We start from the raw sequence: 21,932 nt of genomic DNA, 5'->3' as shown, positions 1-21,932 counted from the left end.
ATTTCTTGAGGAGTAGAGAGATTATAACGATAAGCACAGTAAAGGCCAACACCAAATCTAGTATTTCCCTCACAATCCATGTATCAGATAACTCTTAAAGAAATTACTTAGGCTAGTTTCATATGATGAGCTTTCATAAAAGCATGAAGCCCTTTAATTTTCTCTAAGGTGGAACTATTCTTAAAATACCTTCTTTACAAAATAATTAGGAAAATAACATACCAGTGAAGTAGCAAAAGTTCAGTTTTCCTACCTGGTTATCTGAGAGCCACATAGCAGTAAGTTGCTGTAGCTTTGTAAAACTAAAGGGCAAATTCTTCATCCTTTCAAAGAAGCAAAAGAAGAAATTGATCACAAATGTGGGAATGTTCTTCAATATTCTAACACATAACTACACTGTACTTTCAGTATATAAAAAGTTTGGAAAATATTTGAAGAACATAGGATTTTTTTAAAAAATTAAAGCCTTTTATCTTCAAAACATATGTATGGATTTTTCAACATTGACCCTTGCATAGCTTTGTGTTCCAAATTTTCCCTTTCTTCTCCCCATTCCTTCCCCAAGATGGCAAGTAATTCAATATGTTATACATGTTAAAATATATGTAAAATCCAATATATGTAAATATTTTTGTACGATTATCTTGCTGCACAAGAAAGGTCAGATTAAAAGGGAAAAAAATGAATAAAGAAACAAAATACAAACGAACAAAAAGAATGAGAATGCTTTGTTATTTTCCACACTCAGTTTCTGTAGTCCTCTCTCTGGATGTAAATGGCTTTCTTCAACACAAGATCACTGAAACTGGCCTCAATTATCTCACTGTTGCAAAGAGTCATGTCCATCAGAATTGATCTTCATATAATATTGCTGTAATATTGTTGTTGCCATGTACAATGATCTGGTTCTGCTCATTTCATTTAGCATCAGTTCATGTAAGTCTCTCTAGGCATCTCTAAAATCATCCTGCTGATTGTTTCTTGTAGAACAATAATATTCCATAACATTCATATAACATTTAATTTATTCAGCTATTCTCCAATTGATAAGCATCCACTCAGTTTCCAGTTTCTTGTGGCAACCCTTTTTGTAGTGGCAAAGAACTGAAAATTGAGTGGATACCCATCAGTTGGGGAATGGCTGAATAAGTTATGTATGTATATGAAAATAATGTAATAGAATGGATTCAGCCATTCTCCAACTGATTGGCATCCAATCGATTTTCTTTCTTGCCACTACAAAAAGGGTTGCCACAAACATTTTTGCACATACAGGTTCCTTTCCCTCCTTGGATATAGGCCCAGTAGAAACCCTGCTGGATCAAAGGGTATGTATAGTTTGATAACTTTTTGAGCATACTTCCAAATTACTCTCCAAATGGCTAGATAAGTTCACAGTTCCACCAACAATTAGTGTCCCAGTTTTCCCACAACCCCTCCAGCATTCGTTATGAGAACACAGGATCTTAAAATGATAGTTAATAATAGTCTACTGGTTAAAGGTTTGCAAAGCTTTACATATTTTTTTCTTTTAAGTATGTTTACAATCTTGTGAGATAAACTCAACCATGTTACTAACATCATTTTACCAGAGAACAGTGCTCACTAAGGTTAAGTGATTTGACAAGAGTCACACTACTAATAAGGGTAATAATAATAATAAGAGTGATGAAATCCAGATTTCTTCTAACTCCAAATTTAGGAATCTTTCCATTACAGAAATGGTTTTAAGGCATGAAGTACACTGAAATTTTTAATAGATATATGAATCATGAACAGCCTATGGATAGTGCCTATACAAAATAACATCCAAAAAAATCTATTATTTTTTCCAGCCAAACTAACTCAAATATAACTTTTAAAAGCTATGTACTATTTTATAAAGTTAGCCGATGCTGATTTAGAGTAAAGCCAGTCTTTTCAACAGGCCAGTTCCAATAATCTTGTGATGAAGAGAACTATCTGCACCCAGAGAGAGGACTGTGGGGGCTGAGTGTGGATCACAACAGAGCATTTTCATTCTTTTTGTTGTTGTATGCTTACATTGTGTTTTTTTTGTTCTCATTTTTTTCCTTTTTGATCTGATTTTTCTTGTGCTGCATTATAATTGTGGAAATATGCATAGAGGAAATGCACATGTTTAACATATTGGATTGCGTGCTATCTAGGAAAATGGAAAAAAGTTGGAACACAGGGTTTTGCAAAGGTGAGTGTTGAGAATTATCTATGCATGTGTTTTGAAAATAAAAAGCTTTAACCAAAAAAAAAAAAAAAAAAAAAAGAGGAAAATTCAGCCATAAACTAATTCACAGGAAAGTATCAATAAAAAATTAATATTCTTTAAAAAAAAATAGAGTAAAGCCAAACAAAATATTATGTGTACAAAGATAAAGGTGCAATGAAAAATTGTTTTTAAATTACAGAAGTTGTGGCATTTTTTAGGTAAACAGATATTTTATACTTATGGCTATTTTCCAAACTGAAATTGAACCAGAGTAAAATGGAAAGATTCAATAAAATATCCTAATATCCTAACATGTCAACACTTAAACATTCCTTAAAATATTCTTATGAGTGTGAGATTAATTTAAAGTTCTATTTCTTACACAGGAAATCTAAATGAAGCTGGGTAGAAAAGAAATAATTTTTAGGAATATAAGATAGAGATTGCCTATCATTCCATCTGATAATTAGTTATTTCTATACTGCTATTTTGCACATAAGAAATGCCAAATCTCATCTATGGTCAGAAGTATCTTGCTTTCAAAGCAGTACTGTGTAATGGCAGAACAACAATGTGAAATGTTCTGCCGCAATATGTCACAAAAGCAACAATGTGAACAATGAAATTTCTACAATATCTTTCAGAAAAAGAGTGGCAAGTAAAACTTCTTATAATATGGTAAATAACCATTATTAGATAAAATAGGATAGTTCTTTCATATGAAAATCAAATCTTATAAGGCAAAATAAAAATACTATTCAGGCAGAATTAAATTTCATTTCATTCTAACAAAGATTAAAAATTTTAAAAATTAATATTTATTTCTATTCATATTCACATTTCTATACCATAAAGCATACAGAATTACAAACCTATTGTCACTCAAATTGATGACTTTTAATTTTTGCATATCCCCCATTTCTTCTGGAAGAGTCTCAAGTTTATTAGAATGGAGAAAAAGCACAGTAACATGCTTCCAGCTGCCAATCTGAAATAGCAAAACAATGAGTGTTTCAATGATAAAAAATTCAGATTATTTGAAAAGATTTATATTTTATATTCAATAATATTTTAACTAATGAAAATCTAATGATTTTAAAAGAAAACTACCTAGTTTCATTAAAGTTTCCTTTTTAATCTTTATTTCATTTTTGAAGAAAAACTTTTATCTTTCTACTAAAAAACTCAGGATATAATTAGTTTAGGAGATAAACTAGTAAAAGTTTATTTAAATATATATACACAAACACACACACACACACACACACACACACACACATATATATATAAATCATTCACATTCCAGGATATATCTTTTGGTGATAAGCAGCAAAAGAAATAACACAATTTACACAATTTACACAAGTAGTGAAATAAAAATTAAAAGCTAACCAAAATAGTGTTTTTGTGGTTAAATGTTAAATACAAGATATTAGGAAAAGGTGAATAAGCTCTAAAATACTCAAATCTAATTTATGAAATATTACAGTACCTCTTGTGGTAACTGCTGTAAATAATTGTGATCTGCAGCAAAAGTTCTTATATTAGAAAGCTGTCCAATAGATGAGGGCAAAGCTTCTATTTCATTGAAACTACAATCCAATTCTTCTATTGACACGAGTCTACAATAAAAAAAATTTAAAGTTTAAAATTTTCAAGCATGCATAATGCAAAATCTTCTAATATGCTTAAGCATATGGCTAATTTTTTATTGTATTCTTAAGTAAACATGTGACAATCTTGTATTTTCAAAGTGTAGGCCATCCAATATTGACATTATAACAAAGCCTCATTGACTTTACTACATGTGTCCACTTATCTTGATACTTCAATGACTCTGCAATTTCGTTGGTCCATTACAAATTCAGAATTCAACCCCTCCATTCCATGTCATCTTGTACAATTTATTTTCCAGATTTTCCATGAACACCTCATTCATTGGAGACTTTTTGTCTCCATAGAATATATTACTTTTGTTGTCTAGTTTCTTCAGTGCTTTTCAAGCAAATCTGTTTTATTTAAATACATGCTCCTGGTGTCTTGCCTTCATATCACAATCATTTCTAAACATAAATAACAAAGTGAAATCTCTTTGAGACAAAGAAAAACAAAAAATCAAAAGACAGATACAATATATACAATATTGTCTTCTAGTGGTCTACCTTTGTGCTGTGAATGAGTATTACATTAATTCTTCTCCAGGACTTTATTGATTTTTTTAATTACTCAACTTCTTTTAAATAATGTTATAGTTACATTGTTTGTTGTATATATTTTCTTTTTTCTTCTGTGCATTTTGTTCTGTATCACTCTGAATGTCATTTCTTTAAGTACAATATTCGGTTATTCATCTACTAGTTTTTCTTCCCTGCTATTCCCACAATGAAGGGCACTCACTTTATTTCTATTTCTTTGCTATCAGAATGCTGCAATGAATTTTATATGTATATCACACACACACACACACACACACACACACAAAATCTAAACACTCCTTTTCTATATTTGACTTCCTGTGGCAGTAGGATTGTGAAGTCAAAAGATAAAGGGAATTTAGTAGCTCTAAATCTACTAAATGAATCTAATATACTATATAATCTACTAATGAATCTAATCTAGTATGAATCTAATTCACATGTTGCCTGAATCAGATTAAAATGTAATTGGAAAATGCTCATAAAATACAATCCACAAATAATATTAATTTCTGGTTTTCTGAATCACCATGTGGCCACAACTCTGAATTTGAAACTACTGCTTTATACCATAGAGGGTATTTGTGTTGGAAAAAAGGGCCAAATGCCTGCTCTGGCCTCATCTTTGGTTAGCTGATTTTTATGCCCCAAGTCTAGGGCTAAGACAGAATCAAATCAAAGCCTTTCCAGTTTTCCCCAAAGAAGGTAATTTCACAAGGTGAGAGATAAGAAGAAATCATTATTTTGCTCCTATTCTATTCTACTTCTAACCAAAATGTACCTTTTCCCTCTTGTCTTCCTTATTGTTTCTAACATGACTACAGTACCAGGTTGTCTGCTAGTAACTTTAGGACAGGATCAGATTCTACCAATGATTATATTCTCAAATCACACACACACACACACACACACGCGCGCGCGCGCGCGCACGCGCAGCAATGATTGCATAGCTTAGAGCAGGGGTCCTCAAACTACAGCCATGGGCTTGATGCGGCAGCTGAGGACATTTATCCCCCTCACTCAGGGCTATGAAGTTTCTTTATTTAAAGGCCCACAAAACAAAGTTTTTGTTTTTACTATAGTCTGACCCTCCAACAGTCTGAGGGACAGTGAACTGGCCCTCTATTTAAAAAGTTTGAGGACCCCTGGCTTAGAGTATACAAATTCATACCTAGTGTATATGTTAATTAGCAGCCCCATATAAGATTCTTCAGAAACTTAAGAGTTGTGTCCAAAAGGACATGCCTATAGAGAAACCCATGGAAAGGAACTGCTTTGGAGGAAAATGGCTAGGAGAATAAGGTTCAGTGTCAATGGAACATCTTTCTCTTTAACACTCTCCTCACTCTTTAGAACTGAGTATTTATACACACACATACACAAAAAGTTGTGTTATTTATTTTGTGACTAATTATATTTGTACAGTATGTAATTTTGTAGAAAACAATTTTTGCAAAAAACTTCCCCAATGAATAAAATGAAAAACAATACCAAAAATAAAGTACTTAATATATAGATACATATTGCTACAAAATAAAATCCCCACAGTGGCCCTTATGTGAAAACATGTCACTTTCTGCATTTTAGATTTGTCACCTCTTTGACAAGAGGAGATGTCATCTTTATCCTGTTGAATTCATGATTTATCACAGCACTGATCAGTGTTCTCAAGTCTAATTTCCTTTTCTTTGTAATGCTGTTCTCATTGTATAAAGTGATCTATTTCTGCTCACTTAGCTCTGATCAATTAAGGATCTTCAGTTTCCGCTTAAACTTCATGTTATCATTTCTTATGATACAAAAATATTTTATTTGATATGAAACTTTTTTTGTCCATTCCCAATAGAGGGCACCATCTTAGTCTTCAAGTTTTGGCTATAATGAAAATAACTGCTATGCATATTTTTGTACATGTACTCTTTTTTTCTTTCTTTGATTTCTTTATAGTTTAGATTAAGTAATGATAAAAGCTGGATATTTCAAATTGCTTTCAAAATTGCTAGACCAGACTTGTTCCCATCTAATGCTTCATCATTTTTGTCTTTTGTTTTCCTTGCTAGACTGATGGGTTTGAGGCAGAATATCAAAATTTCTTGAATTTGTATTTTTCCAATTACCAGTTGGAGAATTTTTGCATAGCTTGGATTTCTTCCTTTGAAAACTGCCTGTCATAGCCTTTTATTATTTTATCTATTGAGGTATGGCTATTAGTTTTATGAATTTGAATCAGTTCCTCATATATTTTGAATAGTTGACCTAACGATGTGAAAACTAGCTGTGAATTTTTCCCCCTAAATTATCTCTTTTCCTTCTAATTTTAACTACATTAAATTGTTTTGTGTAAAAACTTTTAAATTGTTTACAACAATCAAAGTTTCCATTTTATTTTATATGATCCCTTCTGTTACTTGTTTGGTCACGATCCACTGCAGTGAAATTCACTAATGTTACAATTTTAAATAAGTTAATGGGAAAAATCAGCAAAGTTTGACTAAGCATGATGACCACTTCAACTGAGAAATACAAAAATGAAACTCTCTTTATCTTTATGGAATTTATATTTTACTTTTGTATTTTTATACCTAAATATAGAGATCTCTAGTGTCAAAATTATTATTTATGTAATTTTTTTAACATGTTCACAGTCTTGTTTTTTGTTTTCTGAGGAAAGCCTTCAAACGTTGCTTTTTGCTATACTGAATCAAATGCATTTTTAAGACATCAGGATTTATTATAGCATTTCAAATTTTGCAAAGCGCTTTATATAGATTATATCACTTTATCCTCAGAACTTTTATGAGATAGATGTAAATATTACCTCTGTTTTGCAGATGAGGAAACTGAGGTTTAAAGAAGTGACTGCCCACTCACACTTGTAGTTAAGTAAGAACAAGATTCAGACAGTTCTTTCTGACTTCAAAGTCAAATGCTCTATTTATTACACTAAACTGTCCCAAAAATTAACAAAAAAAATTCTTATTTTTAATCTCAGAAATTCTTTATACTAGATTTTAAAATAAGAAAACCCATTACTAGCAAACATAAATAATACTTTATGAATATATTTCCAAAACACATAATTATAGACATTTTAAAAATTAATGAGAAGATTGGCATTGCTTTACATATTCATGCAAATCTCTGCATCTGATTTGTTGTAATAATAATGTGCTGTTGTTTTGGTTGAAAAGGTGACCTGATCCAGATGCAGAATTGGAAAAGAATTGAATATGTTATTGACCAATACTGAGAAATACTATAAAGTTTGGTTTTGTAACCTGAACTCTCTTGAAGGACTCATGGGATACTCTCAGTAATACATGGACTGTAGTTTAAGAACCAGGACAACAGTTAATGGACACAAAAAGATCACATATTCTTCTAATGAGTTAAGATGTCCAGAATGACATGGTTTGCTGTAGAAAATCATCCACCAAATACTGCCTGTTCCCTTCAAATATATTCATAATATAGGTCTATACAATTCTTAAATACATGAAATGAGAAAAACAAGAATATGGATTGGTAATTGCTGATGTCAAGTTTTTCTTCCAAGTGTCAGCACAATCTCTTAACTTTTCTATTCTTTAGAAATCCTCCATTTAAAAATGCCTTTAAAAACAATCTCTAATAGTTTTAAATTTGTGTCTCATTCAACATGGACAGTTACTATTCTTGATCACATCTTTTGAAAAACTTCATCCAATAGTTAAGAATATTGGAAAGAAAGTTTAAAAGTGTTAAAAACTAAAACAAAAAAAAATTGTCAGCCATTTTCTAAATGTAGGAGCATGGCAAAGAAAGGCAAGGTAAAATGTAGGTGAGATGAAAGTGTTAAGACCATGAACATGAAAACTTCTCATGAAATGCTGAAAAGCAATTAGAAAGAAAATAAGCCTAAAAAGTGCTAGAAAATAGCTAAACCACCTCATCCTAAGTTCATTTATAAATGAAAACATAAGAAAAATAAATAGACATGAAATGGAAAAGACCCACTGGTCTTTTTATTCCCACTGGAATGTTTTATTTCATTATATTTTCATATGAGAATTAGAATCAATGTGTTTATGTACTATATATGAAGAAATGTAGCATTGAGGAAGATAAAGTATACCTATCAATTAATCAATCATTTTAAAAAATATATAAAATCTCCTTTGATGATCTTTGATAAAAACAAATAAATGCTGATTTAAAAATACTTAGGGCCTGCTGGATTGAATGAAAAATTCTTTCTAACCTTGGTATTTCATGAAAAACTTACCCTCCTATTGAGTCTGGTAAATACATTAACTGGTTTTCATCTACTTTAAGTGTTGTTAATTTCTTTAATGATCCTGTTGAAAAAAGACAGAGAATACTATATAAAATAAAGTTAAATGTGCTTTCTTTGCATAAAAAGCACCTTCTAGAAATTATTTTATATTGGAGTTCTATAACTTGGTCAAAACAGGCAGCAAGAATTAAAAATATTTTTCTATTAGCAGTAAGATCTAACATTTAACACTAAAATAAAAAATATCCATGGTACATCTTTATAGAAAGGGCAATTCAGAAGCAACATGTGTGAAAGAAAGAAGTTATTAACATTTTACTTGCCAATAAGTGATAAAAATTAGGCAGTAAACTGGAAATAAAGTTTTCGATCTGTGAATGAATGAATGAATTGCAATTTATGGAGAGAATGGAAAAGATCAAATGTTGTAAATAGTAAATAATGATCTCTCTAAAGAAAGTTAAAACTGATGCTTTCAAACTCTCACTCTGAACTCCATGTATATACCAAGAATAAAAAAATTTTAAATGGATTTTCAGTGAGAATATAAAAGTTCATTAGATTGGATTAGAAGAAAATTCTCAATACAATTATATTTTAGGCTAATAGGAAAGAGGAAACAATTCAAATTATGTAATTGAAATGAGAAATTCCTAAATTCTTTTTACTTTTGTAAAAAAAAATAAATAAATAAACTGATAATGCTTTAGATTTTGACCACTTCATTGACATAATGTAGCCCAAGAATTAAAACTAATTCAAATATAGTATAAGGACAAGATAAATTCTCCATTGTTGGATTTGTATGAGTTGCTAGATTGGATACCAATCCAATCTTACCAAAATCCTTTGATAAGAGTTTCTAAATGAGATATGAATAAAAGGGAAGACTTTACACTGAAGTCCTCAGAAATACTATTTAGAGGGATAAATTGTATTTCATAGAATTCAGACAAAACAATTTTACTTATATTAAATGCTTTGCTTTGATTAGAGTAAAACATTTTATTTCAAGAATGGAGACAATTGCCAGCACTAAAAGAGTCATTAGAATCAAGGAGCACAATATAATTTAGTATACTATGTTTTTAACTTTTGGGAATATATATAATGTTAACACAAATGGTAATGTGTATTTGTGTAATTCAAAATAAGATAACAAAAAAGATTAAAGGGAATAAAATCAGATTACCTTTTAAATAAATTTTGTATTTAGATTTTTATATACTCTAAGAATCAACAAGACTTTTAAATAATTAAATGATGCTCTTAAGATCATTTTGAAGAAATAATAATGTGCCAAATTTCATCACCAGAGTTTACTACTGTCCATTTCTATTCTGGGGAGGAAGAAACAGGTCTTTAAAGAGAGATGCAAAGCATTAAGTATTAAAAAACTCAACAGAAATAATGTGTGTAAAGTGCTTTGGAAAATTTAAAGTGCTATATGAATACTATAACTAATTATTATAATTAATAATACCACACCTTTCTCTTAGATTATGATTTTTTCCCTTGGCTTGCCTTGTAAATTACTTTGGGAATGGGAAAAGTCACTCTGTGATTTGTTTGGGTCACTAGTGATCTGTTTTTCAGTCATTTTCATGGTAACTACATAAAGATGGTGAGGAAACATGGCCTAAATGACTTCCCCCTTCCCCACCATTCCTGAAAGAATGATACTATCACAGAAAGTAAAACTACCATGGAAAGTAAAGGAAACCAGTGATGGAAGTGTCAACAAAGAAGTTAAATGATGAATGTAAAGTAAAAATGTCACACACAAAAATTATAGTAAAATTTTCCTGCTGTGAAATGAAATAATTTACCTTAAGACAATGAGATTTTAGATTTATGACAGGTATGGCAGTTAAATGTATGTTTTTTTATTTTAGTAAAAGATGAATGTATTAATTAGTAGGCAATACAAACCAATAGACTCTGGAAGTTGTTGAAGTGAATTGCTAGACAGCAGCAAGTCTTCAAGGCTTTCACATCCTGAAATTCCTTCTTCAACTACTTCAATGTTGTTTTTTGAAACATCCAGGTAAGTTAACTGCTTCAAACTACCAATCAACTATGAGTGAAAAAGAATTGATTGACTTGAAATAACTTGATACACACACACACACACACAAATGAAAAAAGTTAAAAACTTAACTTTAACTTAAAAACTAAATTAAGTTCAAAAGAGAAATTTAAAAAATTTTAAAACATACAGCCATCCAAGGATTATTAACATTTTAAAATAGCTAAAATAATATACAAATGACAAAAAGAAAACTCTACATCAAATTGTGAATCTATTATATTCAGCTTGTATTTAAATATAAACATACATATATTCTTATTTGTCTTCTTTTCATTTTCCTTTCTCTTCTGTGTATTTCTTAGTATTTCATTAATGGCATTCTTTTTTTTCCCTTGCATCACTATCCCACAATCTTCCCCTACAATTTTCCCCCGTCCTTCCTTGTAAAAAATAAAGAGTACCTATTATTAATATTCCAAATAACAGTAAAGAAGACTCAGAATTTTCAATCAATATATAATGCTGGCAAATGTTTGTCCAGAAATTAGAATAAGGACATCTGTATTGTTGATCCATTTGTGGGTGAAGAATGTACACTTTTCAACCTCCTGCAAATATTAGGCTTGGACTGTCCTCAGATATTTTTCATACTTGGGAGCTGCATAAATAAATAAATATTTTATATATGTGTGTATGTATGTGTGTGTGTATATGTGGCTTTTTTTGGCTCTTGTGAATTTATTAACTTATCAAATGAAGTTTGATATTAACTTATCAAATGTGCTGTGTGTGCACACAATGAGGAACCAGTTCAGGGCAAAGGTCCTTAGGACTAGGTTTGAGTCAGTCATCTTGAGAAGAACAGTGAGACTTGGAGGTTACCAATACTGATAGTACCCATCTTGTTCCCTGGAATATGGACATGATGAAAAAGAATATGGCATGGCCACTATATTCTGTGTCTAGATTAGCTTATATATTTGGAAACCAGAAATATTATTTGAAACCTACCATTATTCCATGTTATTAATAACACAACAAACCAGTATGGTTTATGTAGAAAGAAGAAAATGAGAGTATAGAAATCTGAATTCTAGTTCAGATTTGGCATAATTATGGTCATTTAAAGCAAGTCATTTACATTTTTTTAGTTTCACTTAACTCATTTGTAAAACAAAAAATTATATAAGATGTTGCCAGAGATTTCTTTCAGCATTAAGATACTATAATAATTAACATTTGTAGAGGGTCACAGACAGTGGGGGAACTCTGGGTGAGGTATAAGACCCTTCAGGCCAGAGGGAACCTGCTGACATTGTCTGGTTCGGCTCCCCATCTCCCCTAAGGGCTCTCAGTCTTCCTGAGAAGTCAGGGTGCAGTGACAACCTGTGTTGTGATTGAAGCAGAGTGATACCAGGTGGCAATCTACATATAATAGCAAGTTGTTCATGTGGTCCCACATGCGCAGTATATACTTAATGCATGAGCAGTATTTTGTTTATATAAGGATGAGGTATATAAAGGGGAAAGACCTTGGAATATTTCCACCACTCTTAAGAGTCTCACCTAATCACTCCTCCATTAAGACGGTATATTTTAATTACTCTGGCGTGGGAGCTCTAGAAAGCATGGTAGAAAGCATGTCACCCCAACTTGGGGACAATAGAAAGCAGGACACAATAAATATTAAACTATATATATATATACTACATGAATTATAAAACCAGTAGGACTTGTGTTTGTTACCATAGGAAAAGTCTAGCACTAAAAACTAGTAAGTCATTTATAAGGTTTATTTTGGGAAAGTTAAGATTTTATTATTCCAAAAAGTAGAATTACTTTCCAATAAATAAAGTAACTGACAATTAACTAATGATTGCCAATTATGTGAAGAAAAAATTCCCAGAATACTAGAACTATTTTCTAAAAAGAATTTATAGTAATACATGGGTATAAATCCTGTAAATAAAAGGCTATTAAATAAAAAAAATAAATAAATAAAAAAAATAAAAATAAAAAAAAAAAAGAATTTATAGTAATACATGGAAAAGAATCACATAGTTAAGAAAGTCTGAAAGAACCATGATGTGTGTACATCAGGGAAATCAAGAATCACTTAAAGTATAATGAAAATAATCACATATGAATAAAGGGATAATATTTATAAAAACAAATTGAGAAAGATAAAATAAAATAAAAACCTAGCTGAACAGATTAGGACAAGTATAAAAGAATTAACCTTAACTTACTTTATTATTTTATAACTTGTCATTTTATGTCTTTAAAATTTTTTTCATTCATTTTTTAAAATTTTGACATCCAAATTTTCTCTTTCCCTGCCACTCAACACCCCCCTCCCCATCCATTGAGAAGACAAGCAATATACCAATTACATGTTAAGACACAGAAAACCTATTTCCAAAACCAAAAGAACCTCTAATCCTTCCTATCTCCCTCCCCAAGCTAAAAAGTAATTAGTGAAAAAAAAGTTTTAATCTCCACTCAGAGTTCATCAGTTTTCTCTTTGGATGGGCAGGTTTTTCACAGTGGGTCATCTAGAATTGTCTTGGAGCTTTGTCTTCATCAAAGTCTTCACAGTTAATTATCATTACAATATTGTTGCTATTATGTACAATGTTTTTCTGGTTCTATTCACTTCACTTTGCATCAGTTCATATAAGTCTTTCCAGGTTTATCTGAAATCATCCTGCTCATCATTTCTTAAAGTACAACAGTATTTTATCATACTCATATAAGATAACTCCAACTGATAGGCACCCTCTAGGTTCAAATAATTTATTAAAGACAAATACAGGGTAATGTATCTGGAAAAATATGTTACATAAATGGAAGTAAATGTCCTAATATGGGTATATTTTGCTTTTGACACATAGCCCATATACCTGGTAAAAATAATTAGCATAAAAAGGAAGGACATTTATAACTTCAGGTACATACCCCTGGAATAAAAGTCAGTCTATTACCATCCATCCAAAATTCTTTTAATCCATTAAGTTGTTCAAGTACTTCAGGCTGTTTGGAAATAAAAGATAAATAACAATATGAATAAATAAATATGATAAATATTTGGAAAACTTTGTTTAGAACATTTCAGGAGCAATGTAGCATAGTGAATAGAGAATGAACACTGAAGTCGGTAATACTGTCCCTTTATTGACAGAAATAGATGATAGGGCATTCTTAGAGGGAACAATATACATCAACAGGTACAGGGTGCAAGCATATATCTTATTTAAGTCATATTAAGTAGACCTATTTGGCTCAAGTATAAGATGTATGAGGGGAAGTGTTGATAAGACTAGAATAGTAAGTTGGGATCAGATTATAGAGCATGCTGATAGCTAAACTAAGGACTTTGAGTTTCAGGAATATACCATGAGTCATTCAAACTTATTTTTTTCAACAAAAAATATAAAATGCCAGACTGTACATTTTCTTCTTTGAATTATGGCTACTTATTCTTGAAGATTTTTTTTTCTAAATAACATTAAGCTGATTTTCATAGTTCCTAGTGTTCAATTTTCTCTATCATTTTCTGTCCAAATAGTGAAACTGGTCTCATGAGTAACTCAAACAGAAGAACTGCTTTCCTTATTAATCCATTCCTTATCTCAAATTCTCAAAGAATGCATACATTTTTATCACTGAATAAAATTAAAAGGAGAAAGAAGGGGCAGCTAGATGGCATAGTGGATAAAACACCAGCCCTTAAGTCAAGAGGACCTGAGTTCAAATCTGTTCTCAGACACTTTAATAGTTACTAGCTGTGTGACCCTGAGCAAGTTACTTGACCCCAACTGCCTCAGTGGGGGAGGAGGAAAAGAGAAAGAAGGTGAAGCAGAAATAGTTTTAGCTTGTGCTTTCCCAAATATGCTGAATTAGACATAAATTCAAATGTTTTAAAACTTTCACAGTCTCTTCCCAAATCATCTTCCTTCTTTTAATTTTTAAATGAGAAAGTTCAGTTCACAATCATCCTTTAAATGGAACTTTTTCATTTCTAGTTCTAGATCCTAGTTCATAGTTCATTCCCCTTACAAGTTAATTTTTTCTTTGGTCTTTTGATAAGCCTATGAATAATTTATCCAAATATGTAAGTCCTATTAAGGAGGAACAACAACAACCCCAAAAACCAATGTAAATATTTTAAGGAACATCTTGAAAACTTTACGTTTATATAGTCAAGCATATGCTTATAGGTAATATCTTATTTGTTAAAAGTATATTTTTGGCACTATTTAATTTAACTTACCACTTCTGTGAATTCATTACTTCCCAAATCCAATCTCTCCAGCTGAGTTAGTCTATTCATGGTTCTGTGTGAACAGATTAAAAACAAATTAATCATAATCATGTTCAACATTCTATTGGATTATTACAGTCAGCAGAATTCTGCAATGAATACAGATTTCAGAACTAGAGAACCTGAATTTAAAACTTACTTCTAATTAACTCTAATGTTATATAAACTATTTGAAAAAATAGGGATTGAAGGAGTCCTACCAAACTCCTTTTATGACACAGACATAGTACTGATACCTAAACCAGGTATGCTGAAAACAGAGAAAGAAAATTACAGACCAATCTCCCTAATGAATATTGATGCTAAAATCTTAAAAAAAATATTGGCAAAAAGGTTACAGAAAATCATCCCCAGGATAATACACTATGACCAAGTAGGATTTATACCAGGAATGCAGGGCTGGTTCAATATTAGGAAAACTATTAGCATAACTACAATTCAATAACCAAACTAAAAAACCAGATCATCTCAATAGATCAGAAAAAGATTTGATAAAATAACATCCATTCCTAATAAAAACACTTGAGAGTATAGGAATAAATGGACTTTTTCTTAAAATAGTCAGGACATATATTTAAAACTTTATAAGATTATCAATGGGGAAAAACTGGAACCTTTCCCAGTAAGATCTTGAGTGAAACAAGGTTGCCCATTATCACCATTATTATTCAATATTGTAGTAGAAACACTAGCCTCGGCAATAAGAGTCGAGAAAAAGATTAAAGGAATTAGAGAAGGAAATGAGGAAACCAAACTATCACTCTTTGCAGATTATATGATGGTATATTATATGAGATTCTACGAAAAAGCTATTAGAAATAATTCATAACTTTAACAAAGTTGCAGGATACAAAATAAATCCCGATAAATCCTCAGCATTTTTATACATCACCAACAAAATCCAACAGCAAGAGATACAAAGGGAAATTCCATTCAGAAAACTGGAACATAAAAATTTGGAAATCTATCTACCAAAGGAAAGTAGAAATTATATAGCAAAAAAAAAAATTTTCCACAAAATAAAGTCGATTAAATAATTGAAAAATATTAAGTCTCTTGATACAAGAATATATAAAAGATGAAAATCCCTAAACTAATTTATTTATTTATTTATACCAATGACTTCCAAGAAAATATTTTAATGATCTAGAAAAAAAACAACAAAATTCATATGGAATAATAAAAGGCGAGAATCCAAGGGAATTAATGAAAAAAAAAATCAAATAAATGGCTTGCTTACTGATCTAAAACTATATTATAAAGCAGCCACCAAAACATTTGGTATTCAAGAAAAATTATTAATCATGGAATAGGTTAGGTTCACAAAACAGAAATCCCTTAGAACAGATTTTAAAAAAAGATCCTAACTTTTGGGATAATAATTCATTATTTGACAAAAACTGTGATAACTGGAAATTGTTGGCAGAAATTAGGATGAACCCACACTTAACACCATATACCAAGATAAGATCAAAATTTCCATGATTTAGGATAAAGAATGAGATTATAAATAAATTGAGGAACAAGGCTAGTTTATCCTCAGACCTTGGAGGAGGAAGAAATTTGTGAACAAAGATGAACTAGAGACCATTACTGATCACAAAATAGAAAATTTTGATTCCATCAAATTAAAAAGCCTTTGTACAAAAAACTAATAAACAAGATTAGAAGGGAAGAACAAACTGGGGAAAAAACATTTCCACTTAAAGGTTTGATAAAGGCCTATTTAAAAATATAGAGAATTGACTTAATTTATAAAAATCAAGCCATTCTCCAATTGATAAATGGTCAAAGGATATGAACAGACAATTTTCAGATGATGAAATTGAAACTATTACCACTTATGAAAGAGTGTTCCAAATCACTATTAATCAGAGAAATGCAAATTAAGACAACTCTGAGATTGGCTAAGATGACAGGAAAAAAAAAGAATTTGAGGGATGTGGGAAAACTGGGATACTAAGCATTGTTGTTGAGTTTGGAACGAATCCAACCATTCTGAGACAATCTGGAATTATCCCAAAAAGTTACAAACTGTTACCCTTTGATCCAGAGGCTATTACTGGGCTTATACCCCAAAGAGATATTAAAGAAGGAAAAGGGACCTATGTGCCAAAAATTTGTGGAGCCCTGTTTGTAGTCTAGAAACGAAACCAGTTTTGCCCATCAACTGAGAATGGTTGGGGTAAATTGTGGTATACAAAATGTTATGGAATATTATTGTTCTGTAAGAAATACCAGCAGGATGAATACAGAGAGGCTTGGAGAGACTTAGAACTGATGCTAAGTGAAATGAGCAGAACCAGGAGATCATTATATACGTCAAAAACGATACTGTATTGTATATACTGTATGCATTCTGATAGAAGTGGATTTCTTTGACAAAGAGACCTAACTCAGTTTCAATTGATCAATGATGGACAGAAGCAGCTACACCCAAAGAAAGAACAAGGGAAAAAATTAAACTGTTTATTTTGTTTTTTCTTCCTGGGTTATTTCTACCTTCTGAATCCAATTCTCCCTGTGCAACAAGAGAACTGTTTGGTTCTGCACACATATATTATATTTAGGATATACTGAGACATATTTAACATATATAGGACTGCGTGCCTTCTAGGGGAGGGGGTGGAGGGAGAGAGGGGAAAAATCGGAATAGAAGTGAGTGCAAGGGATAATGTTGTAAAAAAAAAAAAAATTACCCTGGCATGGGTTCTGTTAATAAGAAGTTATTATAATAAAAAACAAAAAAAGAAGAAAAAAAAACTTACTTCTAACGCTTAATGGGAAAAATCACTTTACTTGTCAATTCCACAGGCAGATCACCAAAACAAAAAGAAATGGAGATCTTAATATTTAGTTTATATGAAGATAAGATGGTTCAAAATCTTTCAAAAATTAAGTTAAAATTCACCTAGTACTATTATCTCTGATTTTAATCTTAATTTTCTCTCAAATGAAATCAAGTAGCAGTGAAAAACTAGCTAGAGTCCTTATACTGAAATAAAACTAAAATGAAATTTTCAGAGAGGAGATATTTTAATTCCACAGTCCCATTATTATATGTTTGGAAGTTTGAGTTAAATATAAGCTCTTTTTAAAGTTGTTAATACATTATTAATTTTTACATATATACATTCCTCTGAAAATCCAAAAAGAAAAAGAAGTGATTGTCTCCCTATATATTAGAGGCAGTATGGTACGATGCAAAGAATGTGTTGACAAAGTGACAAATGTGTTAAAACTGAATTCTGTTCTCTTTCACTTATTGAATCTTTATAAGCCTAAGTAAAATATTTCATCTCCTTCATTTCAGTTACTGCATATGCAAAAAATGAGGAACTAGGTTCCCTCAAAGCTCTAAATCCACAATTCTCTGAAATTCTAAAGCAATATCTAATAATGTTTTATATCATCTAAAAGAAAACTTTCAAAAATCATGTTTAGTTGACAATAAGGTCTAACTAATTTAAAACTACAATAAGTACATCTTTCTTGACCAACAAAAAATACCTAAAAAGTTTTATGCCATAAAGTACTGTAAAAGCTGAACTTTAATCTCTCCTTATTCTGAAGGCATCCATTTCATCTAAACTTGCTGAAATATGTTGCCTATTTATGATAATGAAATATTATTTTATGTGAGAACTATGCTATATAACATACTAACTAAAAACCACCTGCCAATGGGAAGGACTATTTAAAAAGTTCTTTTTCCCTCTATTTTCTAAGATATATACAACTGATAACTTTACAGGAAATGTTAATACTTGGCAGTAATATCACACTAACACTAATAACATAAAAATATCAGTGAGATATGTCTCATTGATAAGTTGCCAGATAGACAAAATTTATGTATTTGCAATAACTAAAAGACTAACCAAAAATTATTTTAGCATTTTTGAGGAGGATAGTATAAGAAAATATATTCTAACAAAGTATACTATAATCCTATAGCTATAAATGAACCTGCTTTTTTTCCTAAACTTTTACTTTTATTCACATCATTTTACTTTATCCCTCTTTTCCAACTTATATTTTCTCATCATTCTTCTACTGATTACTTTTTTGAGTTTTCTTTAAATAGAAATTGACAAGATTATTAGAACTATGTTGATGTTACAAGAAACTGAAATGGGAAAGTCAGAAATACCAACTTCATTGAGGAAAATTTGTAAACAAACATTTAAAAACATCTATGATGTGCTTAACTAAGGATTCTCCCAAAGAGATCTTAAAGGAGGGAAAGGGACCCATATGTTTGTGGCATGTGGGAGAATCTGTACATGAACGAATGAATGTTTGTGGCAGCCCTCTTTGTAGTGGCCAGAAACTGGAAACTGAGTGGTTGCCCATCAATTAGAGAATGGCTGAATAAATTGTGGTATATGAATGCTATGGAATATAATTTCTGTAAGAAAAGACCAGCAGGATGATTCCAGAGAGGCCTAGAGAGACTTACATGAACTGATATTAAGTGAAATGAGCAGAATCAGGAGATCACTATACATGGCAATAATAAGACTATATATATGACAATCAATTCTGATGGACGAGGCTCTCTTCAACAATGAGATGATTCAAACCAGTTCCACTTGTTCAGTGATGAAGAGAGCCATCTATATGAGTGTAGAACACAACCTAGCATTCTCACTCTCTCTGTTGTTATTTGCTTGTATTTTGTTTTCTTTCTCAGTTTTTCTTTTCCTTCCTTCTTGATCTGATTTTTCTTGTGCAGCAAGATAACTGTATAAATATGTATATATATATTGGATTTAACATATTTAACATGTATTGGACTACCTGCCAGTGAGGGGAGGGGATGGGGGAAGGAGGGGAAAATTTTGGACAAAAGATTTTGCAAGGGTCAATGTTGGAAAAATTACCCATGTGTATGTTTTGTAAATAAAAAGCTTTTAATAAAAAAAAAGAAGAAGAAAGAAAATCAGACATGAAAAAATTATCTGTTCCTTAAACTTCTGAGAAAATAAATACAAGAATAAACAAAAATAGCAATTAAAGGTAATAACAACAGGGAATCTCTGAGAGATTTCTGTCTTTTAACATTAAGAAACAAGGGTAAGAGTAATCAAATAGAATTGACAGTGGAGAAACTACTTGAATTGAGAAACAGGTCTGAAACATAGGTAAACCTCACAGCACACTGCCTACAAATGAAATCAATTAATTTTTGATGTTAATAAATTAAAGAATTATATATAGTATCATAAAGAGAGACTACAGTAAAAGGTAAACAGGACAAAGAAAGGGATAAAAAAGGGAAGAAGTAATGAGGTGTTGAGAGGGAGTACAACTGACAAATACTCCTATGGAAGATATTCTAGAAAGTGAAATCAAGACTTTAACAACAGCTATTATCTACAGGGATTTGGAGTTTAAAGAGTTCTCTCATCCTATCTTAGGGAAAAAGACATCAAGGTTATGCTGTGTATGTGTGCCCACAGGTACACATGCAAAATGATATCTATAAGAGTGGGAGGACACAGTTGCAGGGAGAAGACTGCATGGCCAATGGGGGAAAATGACCATGGAAAGGGCAAATAATGAACTGTACAATCAAGGGACATAGTAAATTCCTGTCATGAGAAAATAACCATTTTATCACCAGGAAGGATTGGCATTTCTGAAAAGGAGGCCTTGAAACAAGATCAACAAGGTACAAACACAGAAACTGTTAAGAAAGAACTCAAAATCGGCATCTTAGAAGTTTTAATTATATGAGGATATTTGAAGGACTAAATAAGTATAAATGCCATGAATCAAAAAATAAAAGTTTAGAATACAAACCAAAGACGCACACTGAAAAGAACTAAAGAAGCAGAAAATTAAAATGTAAAAACTAACAAAGTTGAAGGGAAGGAAAGGAATGAAGATACATTATGTGACCATTTAACTGTTTAAGGGGAAAAAAGAGGAAAAATGAAAAACTATATGAAATCAAAAAAGAAAAAGGAACTAGAAAACAAAACTGCAAAACTAAGGAAAAGAAGTAACAATTAGGAAAGGGTGAAAGACTTGAGAATAAGGGGAAGAGTTATAGTGGAAGTAGTGTTTCCTTCAAAGAGCTTAAGACAAAACAACTAAAGTTCAAGACACAAAAATTATATGCAAAGATATGGGAATAAGAATATGAAGGATGAAATAACCTCAACTTCCAGGAAGCTTCCATTTCAATGTGGGAGATAATATATGCATATATCATATATACACATCCACAGCATTTAATAGGCAATTTTGGAGGAGAGAAGTAGGACTTGGGGGGCAACAGGAAATATTAGTTCCCTGACACTTAGGATTCCAGCAAAGGTTTCCAAGCAGATTTATGATGATCAATGTAATTGTGCTGAATATCTTCCCATCATTTTCCAACTGATTATTTGGTTATGGGTTAGATTATACAACTTTTGGTGTATTCTGTAATTCTATGATTCCTTTACATCTGTGCAGCAGTGCCATTCATCCCTTTTTATTTTTTGCTTCCCATCTACTATAGGTTTAGAAATCAGATAGTTAAATTCTTTTTAAAATTATATATATAAAAGTGACTTATAAAGTTGATTACAAAAAGGTATATAAAATCCAAGCCATGGAATTTGTGACCTTAAACTGTTTGGACATCTTTTTTGCTTCCTTCCTGGGTCACATCTTTGATGAATGGATCAGGTTTCTGTTAGCTAAACTACAAACAATATTGCATACATAATGTAATATTTACTATTCATATTGAAACATAAATGTTTAAATTGTATAATGTCATCAGTGAACATTAAAAATATTAATATTCTTTGAAATATATATTTTGCTTCCTTATATAATTTATATTTCTACTTGGATAAAAAAGGCATAATCTTGATCAAATA

The 21,932-nt window shown here is 31.0% G+C and overlaps 1 protein-coding gene across 12 annotated transcripts in view; it reads right to left on the bottom strand.

Annotated features, from left to right (window-relative positions):
* The window catches only part of ERBIN (erbb2 interacting protein), a 173,890-nt gene that overhangs the window by 49,152 nt on the left and 102,806 nt on the right, over nt 1–21,932 (bottom strand). For all 12 annotated transcript variants that reach the window (XM_031965694.1, XM_031965727.1, XM_031965705.1 and 9 more), the window contains exons 9-15: nt 15,001–15,064; nt 13,686–13,760; nt 10,628–10,772; nt 8,684–8,756; nt 3,717–3,846; nt 3,097–3,212; nt 254–323 (exon numbers count right to left, since the gene is read on the bottom strand). In XM_031965694.1, coding sequence (XP_031821554.1) covers nt 254–323; nt 3,097–3,212; nt 3,717–3,846; nt 8,684–8,756; nt 10,628–10,772; nt 13,686–13,760; nt 15,001–15,064 — 673 coding nt within the window. The remainder of the gene's footprint in view (nt 1–253; nt 324–3,096; nt 3,213–3,716; nt 3,847–8,683; nt 8,757–10,627; nt 10,773–13,685; nt 13,761–15,000; nt 15,065–21,932) is intronic.

Source organism: Sarcophilus harrisii, chromosome 1 (assembly GCF_902635505.1).
Source record: "Sarcophilus harrisii chromosome 1, mSarHar1.11, whole genome shotgun sequence".
Taxonomy (NCBI): Eukaryota; Metazoa; Chordata; class Mammalia; order Dasyuromorphia; family Dasyuridae; genus Sarcophilus; species Sarcophilus harrisii.
The sequence above is the reverse complement of the archived record's forward strand: the minus strand, read 5'-3'. Positions and strand labels throughout refer to the sequence as shown.